This window comes from Zonotrichia albicollis, chromosome 15 (assembly GCF_047830755.1).
Source record: "Zonotrichia albicollis isolate bZonAlb1 chromosome 15, bZonAlb1.hap1, whole genome shotgun sequence".
In the NCBI taxonomy this organism is placed as follows: Eukaryota; Metazoa; Chordata; class Aves; order Passeriformes; family Passerellidae; genus Zonotrichia; species Zonotrichia albicollis.
Window position 1 is genome coordinate 96,139 of NC_133833.1, and position 18,136 is coordinate 114,274.

At 40.8% G+C, this 18,136-nt stretch overlaps 1 protein-coding gene across 3 annotated transcripts in view; it reads right to left on the reverse strand.

The window, feature by feature from the left end:
* KDM3B (lysine demethylase 3B) overlaps nucleotides 1-18,136 on the reverse strand; it is a 48,136-nt gene that overhangs the window by 13,441 nt on the left and 16,559 nt on the right. For all 3 annotated transcript variants that reach the window (XM_074552418.1, XM_005493074.4, XM_074552420.1), the window contains exons 10-16: nucleotides 17,081-17,295; nucleotides 15,886-16,038; nucleotides 14,769-14,876; nucleotides 10,303-10,430; nucleotides 9,392-9,671; nucleotides 8,203-8,459; nucleotides 4,422-4,688 (exon numbers count right to left, since the gene is read on the reverse strand). In XM_074552418.1, coding sequence (XP_074408519.1) covers nucleotides 4,422-4,688; nucleotides 8,203-8,459; nucleotides 9,392-9,671; nucleotides 10,303-10,430; nucleotides 14,769-14,876; nucleotides 15,886-16,038; nucleotides 17,081-17,295 — 1,408 coding nt within the window. The remainder of the gene's footprint in view (nucleotides 1-4,421; nucleotides 4,689-8,202; nucleotides 8,460-9,391; nucleotides 9,672-10,302; nucleotides 10,431-14,768; nucleotides 14,877-15,885; nucleotides 16,039-17,080; nucleotides 17,296-18,136) is intronic.

Here is an 18,136-nt window from a genome sequence, read left to right on the forward strand (position 1 = left end):
GAATGCCATCATCTAATAGTCACTGCAGGCAAAGGTGCCCCATATCTCCACATCTTCCTTGTGTGAAAGCACAAGGTCCAGAACAAGTGCCCTTCCCCAGCAGCTGTCTCAGAACATTGACATTAATGTTCTGAGAATGAACGCACTTCAGAAAACTTCAGGACTGCTTGTGACCTGTTGTGTTGTTCCTCCAGCAGGTATCAGGGTGGTCCCATGAGGCCCAGGAAATGTGAACACAGGGCTTCCTCCAGTTTTTTAAGGCCTTATCACATTTTTATGGTCAGCTGGTCTGTAGCAGATACTTGCCATAATGTTGTCCATAATTGCTGATCAATAATCCTGGCCCCTAAGTTCTTGGATGGCTCATCATCAGTTCCTACACAACTTCAAGCATTCTAAGTTCTTCCTCACAAAAACAGCAATGCTCCCTGCTTACGTTCCTGGCTTGTCATTCCTGTGTTGTCCTTCCTGAATAGCCTCTACCTATTCCTTCCCATACTACAGCTGCATGAGCTATCTCACCACTTTGTCATACCAATGAGATCACGGCTGTACTACTGCACACTAATTCCTCCTCTTTGTTCAATGTGCTGCATGCATTAGGGTACAGGTACTTCAGAAAGACATCTAGTCATGTTAATTTCCCAGAAACAGCGTGAGAACTTTCTTCACAATGCTGTGATGCACACAGATCCTTACTTACATGCATATACTTGAGGCGGACATCTTTCATCCTTTGTTTCTTGAGTACAGGATTATCCCTGTTCACATCACCTCACACTGCTTGCTTGCCAAATCAATCAATTCCTTCCTTGATATCACTGGTCATACTCTCCATCCCTTGTTCCTGCTTATAGCTTTTCTCATAAGGTTAGCCAGCCTGTTGGCAAGATCTTTTTTTTTTTTTTTTTTTTTTTTGCTTAGATGGATCCTATCTCTTCCACACAACCCTCAATCCTCAAAGAGGTTCCCATGATCACAAAACCCTCTTGGTTAAAACTGGCTGTGCAAACAATAGTTGACATGCAGGATCTGTCCACTCCCCTACCCTTCACTGGCAGGAGTAAGAAAACCATGAGGGCTCCACGGCCTTGATTAACACTTCCAGAGCCATCCAGCCACTTTTGATACTCTCCCGGTCTCCCCAGTAGTACTCTAAGTGCCAATATGGAAAAGCAGCAGAGGGCACATGTTTGAGGGACAGATAAGCTTTGGTAGTCTTTCCACTATGTCCCAAATGTGACATCCTGACGAGCAGCAAACCTCCCTAAGATAACAAACCAAATACAGCAATCTCAAATCTGAATATACTCTCATCCCAGCAAAAATGGTAACATTAGGGCAATTAAAAAGTTTAAGCATATTCTACAACAAACACTAGGGATCACCTATGAGTAAAATAACTTTCTACAGTACCTTTCACATGGTGTGTAGAAAGCATTGCCTGGTAGACTTTAAGCTGATAGCTAAACCAGCTGTCTTCAGTGCGAAAAAATAATGACGTTTTGATCCCTGCTGCATTCACCTGACCACTTGTAAACAGCAATTAAAAGAAACCCCAAAACAACCAAATTGCTTAACTTAGTAGAACCCTTCTGGCTATTAAGCAGCAAATTTGCAATGGAAGAAAAAATTATTCCCTTTAGTGAATAACACAGATAGGGCTCCAAGATAAAATGACAGTGGACTTGCGTGGTAGACATCTCCTGCCAAATCTGCTCTCAAACTACAGGGAGATAAAAATAACAAAAAAACCCAAATCAAAACAAAAAGCTCCAGTACCGTATCATATTTTCAGTGTCTCAAAAAAGAGAAATCCTAACATAGAAAATCAGAAAAAGTCAGAAAATACCAGGTTGCTATGAGGATCCTAACAGTATACCCAGATGAGCAAAAACCATTTTCAGGAGAAAAAAATGCTCTTTAAAAACAACTTCAAGAATTACTCTTACGGCCTCAGTGAATTGTGGGACAAGACAAAGTTTAACTAGTTTCTGACAATTTCTAAGATGAAGGACTCAAAAAATGTTGCTCTTTTTGAGTGACACTGAAAGGGTGCCATTATTATCTAAGCATTAAGGGAAAAGAACTTTCTCTTTTAACAATTTCGGATGCCATCATATCCAACATCTTCATATGGCACAGATCTAGTGTACAGTGTTATTGTGCTGGGGAGGGTGGCTAAGGGTTTTTTTCCAAGTAACTTTTCCCAAAACACAAAACAGGAAGGGGATTTAGGAAATAGTGGTAGAATTAATGTTCTTTCACTTCACTTTTAAAGGTGCAGCTGGGATGTACAGGAGGATGTAAGCCAAGGAAGTACAGTGACAGAGAACGGTTTCTTCAGAGAGTCTCTGCTTGAAAAAATTATTTTTAAAATACCCTTGTTGAGACAGTAACACCTGTCTGGGTCACATGCTCTCTCTTATGTAGGAACAAGGGAGGTTGTTCAATTTCTTTTCTCATTTCAACAGGAAACGCCAATGACTGCAACACCACCTTGAGGATTGCTGAATGAGCAAAGAACTTTCCCAGTCTGTTCCTATTTAAGGGGTCCTCTGAATGCTAAAATGATCCAGAAGCATCAATAGCATACCTTGTGGCAAAGGCTAAAATAGCAGGTGACAAAGTACCTGCTATGGTACAGGTACACGAGCATGGCAATTGCAGCCAGAGTCTCAGGGTGTACACCAACTTGGATGGTGCTGCACTCTGCAAGCTACAGACACAAGATTCATAATCACATCTCTAGACTCCCTAAGCAGTCCCTCAAGACTCATCGCCAGTCAAGAACCCCACGGTCACAAGCAGCATGTTGCACATGGTGACTAACCAGTCTCATTGGCAAAGAAACTGATAAGCACATTTTTTGTAGGCATTCCCAAGATGTTTAAGATCCTCCTAGGAGAGGCAGTAGTATTTCCCAACAGAAAGTGTTGAGAAAATTATCAAAGTATGCTAACCAGAAACTAAGAAGCTCTTAGCAAAGAAAAGATGATGGACACCACAGCACTGCAAAAGAATGATCAGAAATCTCTCATAAATCAGAAAAATATAACAGGATGAAAAACAAAATAATTTTTTAAAAAAAGAGATTGCTATGTACCCCAAAAAAGTCAGGACAGGAAAGCAACTGCACTTAGTCAGAAGCTGGCAGTGAAGTTTCTAGTCAGACAAGCAAGGGTGTGCTGCACAGTACCTTCCTCCAACTATTAGGAGCTGGCCAGACGAATCATGAACAGAAATAAGGCCTGTGGCACAACAACCATCTTTGCAGTTCTCACAGCTATGTGCTAGCTGTGCTTGTGCCCAGGCAACCCAGAGAATGTGCAGTTCCATGGGACTACATGTAAATGAAAAGTACTCTACTGTCAGGAGTCGACTCTGAGTGCCAAAAGAGGTATATGCAGCCTGTTCCTCCGCCACACCTCAGTGTCTTGTGAAAAACCACAAATCAGCATGGAATATTACTGCCAAGCGCATTAGCACTGTAACATAAACTATCCGACAAAAAGCACTTCTCCAGAAAAGATGATGATGGACCTAATGGTCTAGCACTAATGGCCTCAATTCTGAGTAGCTAGTGAGGGTAACTGTGTCAGAGGCAGCTGCAGAACCAAGTGCCAAAAATACAGTTTGAATGGCAATGGCCATTATCCTCCGTTAGAGCTGTGGGTACACTTCTTTGCAGCAGCAATTACTCATCCATTTTTTAAGATTCAGGTTGTCAGACCAGGCTGATCTTACTGTCCCTCTAGAGAAGTCTAAGCTGCAGCACTACAGACTGACATCTGAAAAAGTGGCTGTGCTGAGAGCAGGTCTAAGGTATAGTCTGTTGTCTGAAGGCCTAACTGCTTGATGGCACCTCAGACAATCCACGAGAGTGTTCCATGCATGAGTTGCTGAGTTCACAACAATACTTGGGTTCCCACTGGCTGTAGGGCTCAGGGTGAGACACTCTATCAAGTACATCCAAAATTCAGTAGATTATTGCATGCAGAATTTTCACTCTTGTACACACTGTAGCTGGAAGAAAATGCATCTTTCCCTAAGGCTATAAAGCATGGAGTGTGGAGTAGATGCTAAGGTGCACTCAGGAAATCAGAGTGGATTCTCTACTGGGCTGTAGTAGAGCAGAGGACGTTCAGCCCAAAGCACACTACAACTAAAAGGGCTGTCACAGCAAACACTCTCATGATGGTAAGCTGAGAAAAGCTCAACATGCAAGAGGACATGGACCCAAATAAATATAGCATAAAGTGAACAGGGCTGCTGTGTCCCCTCTTTATAAAGCTACAGTTGAAATATTCATTCACCATATTCACTCAGGAGCCAAAGTTTGAAGAGACTGTTTTTACCAATGTACAGACTGCAATTTCAGGACACTAACAAGCAATAAGGGTTGGATACTTATCACCCACCTGGCCTTGTTTCCAGCATTCCCTGAAGATCTTCCAGTTGTTTTTATTGCTGGGATCATGAAGGCAAAGAAGTCTACCATCACACAGCCAAGAGTGGGAAGTGTGTGGATCCAGCACATTTAATCCCATTACCATTTCCTTCACCTCCTTCTGTGTGTCAGCTAAATTACTAGCTCGTTTTGCGGCATCAGACGTCTTCTTATTTTCCACCACAGAAGCAATGATATGGTCCAAGAAGTTTGGCAGGCTGGCTTTACCTTTGACCCCCTAGAAGACGTAAATCCAGAGGTAAGTTTAGTCTTGCAACAGTATAAGTATTAAGGTATATCTGCTCTCCTTCAGACTTTAGCACAGACACCTTGCTACCAGGAAAACATGCATCAGAAACAAACTGGCTCAAAGACAGACATGTATCCAACAGAACTGAACAGAAATGGCTACGGCTCTGTTTTACAATGGTAGAGGTTAAAATAACCAGCTAAACGCTACCTATAAAAACATTATGCAGACATAAAATAGAAAACTTTGATTGTAAAAATAGTTCATAGTTTTCCCAACTTCATTAATATCTAAACTTCATTTCCCCATTTTCCTCATTCCATTACTAAGGAAGTCAATTCAACCGTGGGACACATAAGCTGTTCACATATATGAACACATGGACAGAGAAAGGAGAAAGTGCTTCCTGTATGTTAGTGGAACCACTAGTAGAGAGACTCTCTGGTTCTGGTAGCCATGCTCCTCAAGGGACATTTAAAACTCAAGAGCTGTTTAAAATTTGTAACAGGTTATCAACACAATCTTAAAATTTCGTTTTAACTTAAAAAAATAAAAAGCCTGCTTATAGGCCTTGCTTATAGCAAAATACTTAAGACACTAAATAAATTTTACATATTCAACAGAAGATAAACACTTATTGGACCTTGTTTCACACATTTGTGGGAGGAGGCAGAGCAGTGAAAGACTTCTGGTAGAAAAAACCTTCTCATTCAAGTGAAAAACAAAAGAAACATAGCAAACCAATCAACACCACTCTCTCCTCCCTCCCAAAAACTGCCATCATCTTAAAAACTAAAGTTCAATAGATAAAAAATTCACCATATATACAGCTATCAATCTAAAACATAGCATTATTCATTACTGAATATATTAATTCAGTAAAAAATACTTATGGAATTGTAGAAGAGTCTCGGTCCAACAGAAGTTCTAGAGATCATCTGGTGTAAATTTCTGTTGAAATTAGGTTTTGTTCCCCTGGGCTGGGTCATGTCAACTTTAACTTCACAGGAAAGAAGATTAATTCACTACTTAGGGCAGCCTATTCCACTCTTGTGGATGTAAAGGGAGAATTTTTCCTTAGATCCAGATAGAATTTCTCCTAAAAGAAACTTGTATTGCCCCTTGCCCTATTAACCATGCATCTTTATGAAATGAGTACCTCCATATTCCCTACAAACACCTTTTAGAAATTATAAGATTGATCAGATCCCCAAAGCATTCTCTTCTCTAGGATGAAGAGAACCATTTACTAGAACCTTTCTAAATGTGTCAAGCTCTCCAATGCCTTAAACATTCTTTATGGCCCTTCACTGGATCCCATACAAATTTTCACTGTCATTCTTCACCCGGGGAAATCAAAACTGGAAAGTGTTCCAGGTGTAATGTGACAGGAGCTGAATGAAATAACCACATTCCTTGATGTGCTTCAGCTGTATGCTTCCTGATACAGCCCAGGACTGTTTACCTTTGCAGCTGCAGGTGTGCAGTGCTGGCCCAGGTGCAGCTTGTTGTCCTCCAGGACCCTGGGCTCCTTTAACAGGCACTACCTCACTGCTAGTCTGATTCCACTCTCTACTGCTGCCTCGAATTATGTTCGTTTTCTACAGCCCATCTTACCCCAATAAGACTAGATCATAACATCATCTGCTTTGGATGGTCTTAAAAATGTACCATTACTCTGACTTGCTAGAGGCTGTAAGATAGATAATATGCAGCTTAATTATTAAAGATAATGCTTATTATTCTTCACAACAAACTATCAATGCTCCAGAAAGATCAAGATGATTCTCTCAATGAGCAGCAGTCTTGCTTCTCTCAATCTGAGTAACACACTTGTTTCTCAGGTCTGTTTTGTTCATTCTATATGAAGCATCCAGACATTCAAGTCAGGAGATGGACCAGAGCTCTCCATAACTTCTTTAAATCTAAGTTACTCAGTGAAGATCAGAAGCCAGGAAAGAGAAAAAACACATTACACATCTGATTAGATGTGGTGAGACAATGCGTAGAGTTGCCAGGACAGGGATACAAGTTCAGACAGGCTATCTCAAGCCTTGAAGGAGTAAGTTGCTTTAACACAAGTGACCACAATTTCTTTGCCTGTACTCAGTGATGACAGGCAGAAGTATTCTTGGATTCACTTTCCTGTAGCAGCATCATATTTTCATGTACAGTTCCCTCTCCCAAAACCAACCAACATGAACTATTATCGAGGTGCTGGCCTGCCTGTCAGAGAGTTTAAAAAAAATCCACTATGAGACAAGCCATTTCAACTTCCTTCTTACTCTATCTGCCTAAGCTTTTGGAGAAAGTATTCACCAAAAAAGAGATAAGTGTTGATAAATTCCACAGAATTTATCCTTCTCCTCAAACAAAATGTTTCTAACCACTCCAAATAGCATTGGTTTGTTCAGGTTTTTTTTCAAAGCTATTTCTTCCAAGATGGATTTAAGTATCCTTATTCCAGAAAAGGCATTCAGAAATGGCAACTACACCTTAAACTCACAGGATCACACAACTATAGAATATGCTAAGTTGGAAGCGACCCATCAGAATCATCGAGCCAAACTCCTGGCCCTCCACAGGACAGGCTAAGAATCGCACCCTGTGCCTGAGCATGTTGTCCAAATGTGGCTATTCAGCTGTCCGCTGGACATTTTGTCCAGAAGGATATTTAGAGAGACATCATCAAAAATGTACTTCCAGAAAGATGACATCTACTGCCTTTCCCCGATGAATGAGGTGGTGCCGTCACAGAAGGAAATCACACTCCACAAGTAGGACTTTCCACCCACACTGCAGTGACCAGTGACTGCATTATATTCCAGATGTTTTCAAATACTTCCCAGAATAATATTTTCCATTATTTTACTGGACACTTAAGTGAGACTGACATGCCTGTGGTTTCCATGGTACTGCTTTTTGCCCTTTTAGGAAATCAGGACAACGTTTGCCAGCTTCCAGTCAGCTGGGACCACTCCAGACTCCCAAGACCACATGAAACTCATTGAGAGAGGCTTTTTGATGACATCAGCAGCTGTCTGAAGATTCTTGGATTTATCCCATCAGCCCTATAGATTTGTAGTGTTGCAGGTGGAGCAGCAGATCCTAGCCAAGTATATTCTAGCTCAAATGCCTTTCAAGTATACGTAAGTTTAAGGAACTGGTTTACTCTGAAGTTTTTGTCTTTTTTTCTGTGGTATGCTTTTACAATATTTTTAAAGATGTGAAATTTAATGTGAACTTTGCAGGGATTCTGATTATCAAGTTATAGGCTGTATTTAACCCACTTTCTTGGTCTCTTGAAGAGAATAGCCTCTCCTCAGCAGTAGTACACTAAAACTAAAAATTAGCATGAAAAGTCTCTACAAATTTGTGGGGTGGTGAGTTTTGGTGAGGCATTGCATTTGTTTCAACATTCAAGAGTAGAAAACGATTAAAACATCCAGATGAAAATCCTTCCCTAGAACAGACATCATTGAAGGAATACAAAATTATTTACCGTAGAAGCTGCAGAAAAGACTGGAGGAAAGGGGATTCCTGTGTCTGATGGGACCTGAGGAAGCTTTCCTGGCCCTGTGTGTAGCAGATCTCTGAGGCTGGAGCCTTCAGCTTTGTTGCTAGATGTCACTGGGCCCAACAAGAGGCTATTAAACAGCTTTGGGGTTAGCGGGGAAACCTTTGTACTGGAGTTGAAGGAATCTAATCCAAAGGGTGAATGGGATTCTTTATTAAGCACTGATCTCAGTGATCCTGATTCTGCAAGATAAATATAAACATTACAGAGAGGGGAGAGAAAAAAATCCCCAAGAGGCAAAGTCAAAACGATCACAAAGTTTTCTGAAATTATTTCCTCTTGCATTAAATAGGATATTAACAGAATCTTGTGGTAACGGTAAATTATCACTGTAACAGTGAATGAGGCACCTCAATGAGCATCAAAGATACTTCACATAGATTTTGCCCTTCATATGCTGCTATGGTTTTGAACAGCACAATAGATCCGATCAAAGATCTGACACATGTAAACACAACTTTTTAATATATTCAGTTAAAAAATATTTCCCTGACTTTCTGAATTTATGTTTTGATTTTAAATATTTCACATTTTAATGGCAGACAAAATATTAAAGTGACCCGCAAAACTTGCAAGTGATTCATCAACATTTAACATCAATATGTAAAGTAGTCCCTTCTAGACATATGGACAGGAATAAATCCATGTTACCTCTGACTTCTAGGAAGTGTAGTCATTCCAACTACGGAGTATTAGAGATGCTCTAAGCTTTCATCTAATTCTCCAACTGGACTCTAGTCTCAGCTCCTTGAAAATACATTCTTCACATATCACACAAAAAAAGCTGTATTTACTTCAACAGTTATAAAGTGACAAAGCCACATCTGAAATTAATTACTATAATTTTACATCAGGATATCAGCTTCTGAGAAAATAAATACACAGCCTGGCACAGAAATAAACTGTGAGACAGTACTGTCTGCAGCTGCATCATCTTTCCAGCTTTGCATTTTTCTAAGCCTGTAGAACAAAACTGGTTCTAAGATGCAAAGGAAGAAAACTTACCTTTTTCTTTTCTGTTTAGGGCTAGACACTCTCACAAAGCACAGCAATCAAACAGTATGTTATCATTTATCTTTTAATTGCAACCCCAGTGGGCATTTCTTCTGCTCACCTTTTGTTTCCTCTTTCGCTTTTTGCGTTGCTAAATCTGCAAGCCAGTGTAAAGCTGACGATGGAGCTGTTTCTGGACAAAGTGGTCTGTTAGACTTTACTTCCCCAGTGTTACTGGTTGGTAATGTCTCTGCTTTTGCAGATTCTTCTATCCTAATGTCAGTTGCTTCAGATTTTGGTACAGTGTCCATTTCTACTTGCCCCACTCCTGCTGTCCCTGCTCCAGTGGAAAAGGCGTTCTCATTTCCAGAGACTGATGCACTAGGATTTACAGTTGGAAGCTAAAACAAAAAATATTAAAAAAACTGCTAAATGTTGAATAAAGGGAAGAGTTCAACTTGGACACATTTTCAATACCCAATGCAATCAATTTTGTCAGTTGTTTCTCTTTTTCCATTTGCTACAAGCTCACAGTAAAATTCATTTATGCTTAGCAGAATACAGGAGCTTCCTTATCTGCGTGTATTCACCTTTGCACTGTGGTGTGAATTCTTACCATGTAATCTTTTAGACATCTTTTAACTTAAGCCAAATCTTTTTGAGTTCTTTCCTTTTCTTTCTGGGTGGTTTTTTTTATTACAGGAGGATTTTTTGTATTGATAGTTACAGAACTGCTCTAGATTCCTTCAGGAAGCACAACAAAATAAAAACACATGTTGCAAGCTACACATAGTGGTTTGTTTTAAAATACAGCATCAATATTAATGGCTTCCTCCCCAATTTCTACATAAGAGTATTAGCCCAAATAATATCTTACTTGGTAGATAACAGATGCAGTTTGTGTCCCTAAAAAGTGATATGGAGAAAGTAAAATTCCTGTTTCACAACAGATTAGCTTAACGGATCTAACATCCTAATAGATCTTTAAAATGTAAATGTTGAACAAGGTAATTTCGGCTTCAAATTACATACCTGTGATATTCCATTAGTGACAGCTGGTCTCAACACTGATTTGTTCTGTCTGTTAATACATGGACAGTTGGCCTTAATACCCCATTTGCCTCGTGCTGCATGAACCATGTCTCCAATATTGTAAAGTGCTGTAAATGAAGTTAGATCTTGAATATCACATGCAAAGAAATCTAAAAAAGGGCCAAAACTATATCTTCAAAGAAATGTGTTTTTTTATTACCGCAAAGTATCTTTAAGGTCACATGCTATATCACAAGACATTGTCCCTGATCAGTAGAGTGTGGCGAACAGTGCTAACACTGCCTTCACAATGTCACTGAGAGGCTGCCAAACCTGGCAAATCCTACAGATTATCATCTGCTTCTACTATTCCATGTAGGGTCCAATGACACTGCAATGAGGTGACTTTACACCACCACAAGAAGCTATATAACCCTTGAAGCAATGCTGAAAGGATCTGAGGCACAGGTGTTCACCTCTACCCTCCTGGTACACAGACAGATGTCATGAATTGACCAGATGAATACCTGGTGGCGTGGCCAGTGCCATATTCAACAGTTTTGCTTCTATGACCACAAATCTACTTCCAAGAAGTCAGGTCTCTTGGGAGCAGATGGGATTCACCTGCCCAAGCAGAGGAAGAAAGCCTCTGCCAACAAGTTGACCAGACTTTTATGGAGAACTTTAAAACTAGATTTAATGGGGAAAGCGGATTTGAGCAACAGGCAAAAGCCAGGGGTTACCAACATATTAGCAACAGGGAAACACCTGTGAAATAAATAACTCAAAGGAATTTGGGTATGTTCCTATCAAGAGGGGTAAGGTTGATAGCCCAGCTGGAGGGCCTCTTCATACTAATGCATGCAGATCAGGAGATGAGCAGGAGGAGACAGAAGTTATTGTGCAACTAGAAAGCGACAATCTAATCTTTATCACTGAAGCATGATACAATTAATTGTGGAACTGGTGAACTGTGGGGAGGTGCTCTCCATGTAGAACATACTGACCAAGGGAACTATCTTTGAAAAATAGCAATGAACAGTCAAGAGTTTATGGGCAAAAATGAGAGACAAAGCCAACAAAGAAAACCTCACTGCTGGGGTTTACTCCAGTCCACTCAGCCAAAGGGAGCCTGTTGAAAAAGTGTTCTTATTTCAACTACAGAAAGCATCATGCTCACATGATGATTAGGGAAATTCAATCACCTTGACGTCTGCTGGAAAAGCAACACAGCAAGCTGCAAGCAATCAAGGACAATTCTGGGGTGTTTCGAGTGTAACTTAATCCATGACATAGAGACCAACCACAAAAGAAGTGTTACTGGACCTGTCATATACCAACATGAAAGAACTAATCAGACATGTCAAGACTGGTGGTACCCTGGACTGCAGTGATCAGGTCCTGGTGGAATTCACAACCTTGAGGAGTGTAAGCCAGATCAAGAGTAGAGTCAGAATTCAGTCAGACTGAATTTCAGGAGAGGAGACTTTCACTTCCTTAAGGAATTAGTGTATGGGATGCTCTGGAAAACTGCCCTCAGGGACAAAGGAACAGAACAGAGCTCGCAGCACTTTAAGAACATTTTTCTTGGAGTGCAAGCGCTGTCAATTCCCCCATGTAAAAAATAAAATAAGGAAGGCAAGGGAAGGACATGGGTCAAGAAGGACGTTGTGATCAAACTAAAATCCAAGAATGAAATGCAGAGGCAGTAGAACCCGGACACAATCCTGGATGCTGCCTAGATGTGCAGAGATGGCATCAAGAAACCTAACACAAAGACAAAAATGGATTTGACAAGGGATGAAGAGAATAATAAGGGTTTCAACAGTTATCCTGGCCAGAAAAAGACAATTAAAGAAAATGTATACAACACACACTATCTGCACTAAATAAGATGTTCAAGCAAGTGACAGCTGACATAGAGAAAGCTGACATACTCAACATTTTTATTTCCCATCAGTTTTCAGTTTTATTCCCTTTTCTCACCTCTCTTGAGACCCTGAACCTCAAAGGAGAAACTGGTGGAATAAAGTTCCTCCTCTCACTGGAGAACCATACAGAATCTCAAGCAGGAAGAGGACCATGAGGATCACTGAGAACAACTCCCTGCTCCCTCATAGGAGCACCTAACACTAAACCATACAACTAAGAGCATCATCCAGACACTCCTTGAACCTGACAGGCTTGGTGCCCTGACCACTTCCCTGGAAAGTCAGTTTCAGTGCCCAACCACCCACTCAAGTGAAGCAGAGTCTGAACCTCCCCTAATGCAGCTTCATTCCATTTCCTTGTGTCCTGCTGCTGGTCACCAGAGAGAGGAGATCAGCACCTCCCCATCTGCTGACCCCCTTGAGGAAGCTGTAGACTGTGATGGGGTCACCCCTCAGCCTTCTTTTCTCTAAGCTAAACAAAACAAGTGACCTCAGTTGTTCCTCCTAAGCCTTGTGCTGTGACACCTTTCCCCATCTTGGTTGCCCTGCTCTGGACACACTCTCACAGCTTGGTGTCCTTCTTGTACTGAGATGCCCAAAACTGCAGACAGTATTTGAGGTGGGGCTGCACCTGAGGAACTGGAACATATAAAAGTCCATGAAACCTGGTAAGATGCACCCCAGGGTCCCGAGGGATTGGGCTGATGTAGTTGCCAATCCCACTTGGAAAGTCCTGGCAGCCCAATGAAGTCCCTAGGGACTGGGAAAAGGGAAACATTACGCCCATTTTTAAAATGGTTCAAAACGAGGACCCTGAGAATTATTGACCCGTCAGCCTCACCACAGTAACCAGGTAAGATCATGTAGCAGATTCTCCTAGAAGGCATGTCAAAACATATGGAAGTTAGAGGAGATTAGAGACAGCCAGCACAGCTTCACCAAGGGCAAATCACACTTGACTAATCTAGTGGTTTTCTTCAATTGAGTGATTGCATCATTAAACAACAAAAAACACATAGCTACAATCTACCTATACTTCTGCAAGGCCTCCAATATAGTACCTCACAAAGTTCTTGTCACTAAATTGGAGAGATACATTTTAATGAATGGACGATTCTGTGGGTAAGGAAGTGGCTGGATGATCACATCCAAAGGTTATCAAATATGTCTCTATGCCCAAATGGAGAACACTAACAGGAGGTGCACCTCAAAGGTCCTTACTGGGACAATACTATTTTGCATCTTCATCAATGACATTGACAGTGAGATTGACCACTCCCTCAACAAACTTGTGGATGACACCAAGCTAAGGAGTGCAACTGATTCCAGCACGTCCTTGACAAGCCTAAGGAGTGGACCCACCCAAGCCTCTAAGTGCAACAAGTCCAAGTGCAAGGTCCCACATCTGGTATTGGGGCAACCCTCAATATCAGGACAGAGTGGGGAAGTGAAATGGATTGAAAGTAGCCCTGCAGCAAAGGACTTGGATACATGGCTAGATGGAAAACTAGACATGATTCGGTAAAATGCACTTGCAGCCCAGAAAGCCATCCTACAGCCTGGCCTACATAAAAAGAAGCATGGCCAGCAGGCTGAGAGGCGATTCTTCCCCTCTACCCCAGCCCACCTCCCCACCCGGAGTTCAGCATTCCAACTCTGGGGTGCCCAGTACGTGACAGACATGGGCCTCTTCAAGCAGGTTCAGATGAGGCCATGAAAATTACGAGAGGGCTAGAACTCCCCTCCTATGAAGAAAGGCCAAGACAGTTGATGTGGTTTGGCCTGGAGAAGAGAACACCCTGTGGAGATCTTGTTGTGCCTTTTCAATACATCAGGGGGGATGATAAGCACTGAGACTTTTTTTTCAGGGTCTCTAGGGACAGGATATGGAACAACATTTTTAAACAGAAAGAAGGTATGTTTAGATTGACTGTTAGGAAAAAATTATTCCCTGTGAGGGTGGTGATGCACTGCCATAGATTGTCCAGAGAAGCTGTGCTTGCCCCATCCCTCCAAGTGTTCAAGGCCAGGTTGAATGGGCTTTGCAGCAACCTGGACTAGTGGAAAGCAGTCCCTGCCTGTGGCATGGGGGTTGAAGCCAAATGATTTTTTAAGGTCCCTTCAAACCCAAATCATGTTATGATTCTATGATTTTTATGACCAGTTATGTAAATAGTCAGCACGGACCATTTAGTTTCCCTCCCTGTCCCCAGAGAAGAAGAAAAAAAACCCAAACCATCCCCAAAAACCTCTTTCTTGCTATTTAAACAAATTTACTTAAAATACAACTAAAAAACAGCTGACCATAACAAGTCACAGCTAATACTAGAAGGATGCACACTTCAAATCCACAGCTTGATCATACCTGGGTTACCTTCCCTTCAACCCTTCTGCTGTAGCAAGTGGAATTTTCCTCTAAATCAATGCTAGAAGAGGTATCAGCTACAACATCACCTATCTCTACATTTTTTTCCATTTTCTTGCCCAGAATTAGTACAAAATTTGCTATTTTTCCTTTCATGTTTCAAGCATTACCTGTACCAGGGATGATCTGTGTTGGCATGAGATTCTCTGGTTCATGAGACTGACCCTTTGCACACTTCAGCCATGAGAAAACTTCTTCATCACCAATCTCCTCTGTATCTGGAATAAAGAAAAATAAAAGATTTTTTGTACTAAAGCTTTACAATGCAGGATATCTGTGCATTACTATTGTTTATTTAGATTCTTTATAGTGCAGGAAATTAACGTGGTGATCTCAGAAATAAGCTATAAATACAGACCATTAGGACTGGATATACAGCAACTTCTGCCTCCTCAGATTATACAGCTACCATAGTAATTTCCCCTCAATCATCTATAGCAGCTTGTTTTCAATCACCTAAAAATCCTGGCTTCTAACCTCAGTTTTTAAAATATGATACTCTTGTTCTCATTATACTTTTCTAAGTAATCATACTGAATACACAGTAGTAGTCACACTTATTAACATCCAGTATTTTATACATCTGCTCTATATAATAATGTAACCGTCACTAATTAATCTCACTGGGATTACCATTTGTTTGCATCCATGCTACCAAAGTGGTCTCAGTACAGTAGAGTGCACCAAAAAACCCAGCCAGGTATCCACTTTCTCATACCTCTGCTTCTTAAAATTGAACTCACTGAACTTCTTCCTGAACTAGAAGCCCTGGTGTGTCACAGAATTAAAAAAAAAAAAAAAAAAAAAAAAAAAAGAGGAAAACCTTCCAATCTAACTCCTTATCAAAGACAGCATTTCTCTTCAGTGTCTGCTTACTAGTTCCCCATACAACAGTTCTGAACTGTTAAGATAGTACATAATTTCTCTTTTATACTTTTTGAGGAAAAGAACTGTACAGCCTGAGACAGTCAACTGTCTCAGTAGACACTCTATGCTTGAGCCTGCTGATGCTGTGATTTTAATAATCCCATCCTATGCAAAAAGATAAAACACAGGTACATAAGGAAATGAAGAATGAAACAGCAGCATGTAAGACAAATTCCAAACATGCCTTCCAAGCTGATACTCAGTAACTCTCCCACAAAACATTCTACAACTTCCCAGAAACTATTCCCTGACTATACTCAGCTCAAAGATGACAGCAGGAGAAAAATGCCCAGTACTCACCACTACGTGGACGATTCTTCCTCAGCCGGTAACAGTCCAGACAGACGCCAAAACCACACTTCCGACAAACCCAATGAATATTAAAGAGTGTTGTCTCACATACATCACACATCTCCCTCACACCACGTACTGCTCGCTTCCATGCCACCTTCTCTATAGAAAGAAGGCATACTACGAATTATTGCTTTGACATTTTGCATGTCTCCCATCTAATCTGAGAGTAACACAGCAACACTGATAAATTCATAGCAACATGACCTGAAGGAAGACTATAGAAACACATGTTTTTTACCTTCATAGACCCATACTTTGAGTTGCTAGTCCAGTGACACTATTAAAATTCCCATTTCTAAGAATGGGTAAGGTCAGGTATCAAAATGCACACTACCAGGAAATGCAGCACCTTACAGTGTTCTGTAATAACTGAATTTAAAAGAGCACTAATGGAACTTACAGCAAAATCACAAATCTTCTGCTAGTTTTATGAACAAGTGATATCAATATATAAAACCATAAAGAATGTGTATTTAGTTTTAGTAATCAGATCTCTATCAACTATTTAGATTCTAAACCAACATATTTACCAAGGAAGGGGTTCTCCAAATGGCTGCCCTTGTATGTTCCACAAAATAACAGGAAAAAATTAGATAGTCAGTTATCCCCATGTGATAAGCTAAACTGGGTACCCTCCCCTCCCCCCCCACCCTTTCTCCCTGAAATGGAAAGCTGGCAACTAGTTGATCAGCTAAGTCCTTGCGGGATGAATTAAGGTACTGCTCCCTCCCTAGAAAACCCTGAGCTTTTACATGAGGTCCCTGGAGCATGAAAGGATAAGAAAACATCAGAAAATCTGTTCATTAAAGCATATCTGGTCAGCGTGGTAGGTGTTTGGGCTTATTTCTATTTTCTTAGGAGCATAAGCCAGCTGATTTCTGCATTTAGTTATTGAAAGAATAATGTCTGGGAAAGTTACCATTAGCTTCCTTGGTGGTAATGTTGCATTGATCCAAAAGAAAGTCTCAAATTCCGATCCCTCAGTTACATCCCCCACCCAAGAGTGAATATAGCCTCTCTTTGGAAGAGCAGGAGAAGCATTTCAAAAAGAATTTTTAAGACATTTTCAATTCTATTCCACTGTATTGTACATGCGTTATACAGAAAGGGTGGGAAAAACCATGACAAAAGCCCAACGTACGATGTGGCTCCACCATCATCATTGCCTCCTTCTCTGACATAACAAGCTGGCAGAACTGGTCCCCAACATTGGCCAGGATATATTTGGAAGTTTCCAGATCGACCCCCTCTGCAGGGGAGGAAGAAGGAATCCATAGGCTCATAGCATCAGTGTCACTTTGTTGCGGGTTCAAGAAACCTTCTACTCGTAGTATACCTTTCCGGGTAAATACCAGCCTGCAGTAAATAGGATGGAGTAATTAAGAAACTGCTCAATCACCTTTAATTAACTTATAATGGCATCTATATCAGAACATAAATCCAGAAAAGGAGGAAAAATACTTCATCTAGAGTGCTATATTCTACAGACAGTACACTTATTATGCAAATACCAGTAACACAGAGAATAAGGCATACAAAGCTGTAGCTACAACACCCATTAGAATGAATCCCAAGGTCGTAGTAAACATTGGTGGGAAATTCCACCTAAAAGAAACTGCTACAGTTTGCTTCATCCCACTTCTCTATCTCCTTAATAGAAAGAGACAACAAAATTCAATTCGACCTGCTGCATGATGCTGAATGGCTGTCATTCTCAGTTTTAATTAATCAAAAAGTTTTTCTGACCTTTTGAGAAAACGGTATTTCAGTTCTGGCTAGGGCTGCCAACACCTGGCAACTCTTCCAATAGCTTACATGATGATATATGTAAAAAACCTTGTCACACTGGTCTCCACATAGATGAATCACTACTGTTGTACCAATAGCTGTTAACCCTCCCTTTACCTTGTGTGGTAAAAGGTGTAAAACCGTATGACAGAACCCTAAGCATCTCCTGTCAAATATCAAAGGTATCTTCATTTTTAAGCAGAAATCATTTTATCTTTAACCTCAAGCTAGAATAATTTTTAACAAGCTTAGGAAAAGAAGCAGCATGCTTACTGGATGGGTGACACATACTAAAAACTCAGTTCATCCTTTACATGTCAGAAAGTCATTTAACTACTTTCGGAAAAAGATGTGTAGCACTTGCTAGATCGACAGTTAAGGAAGACGAAAAGAAACACAACAGGTCAAA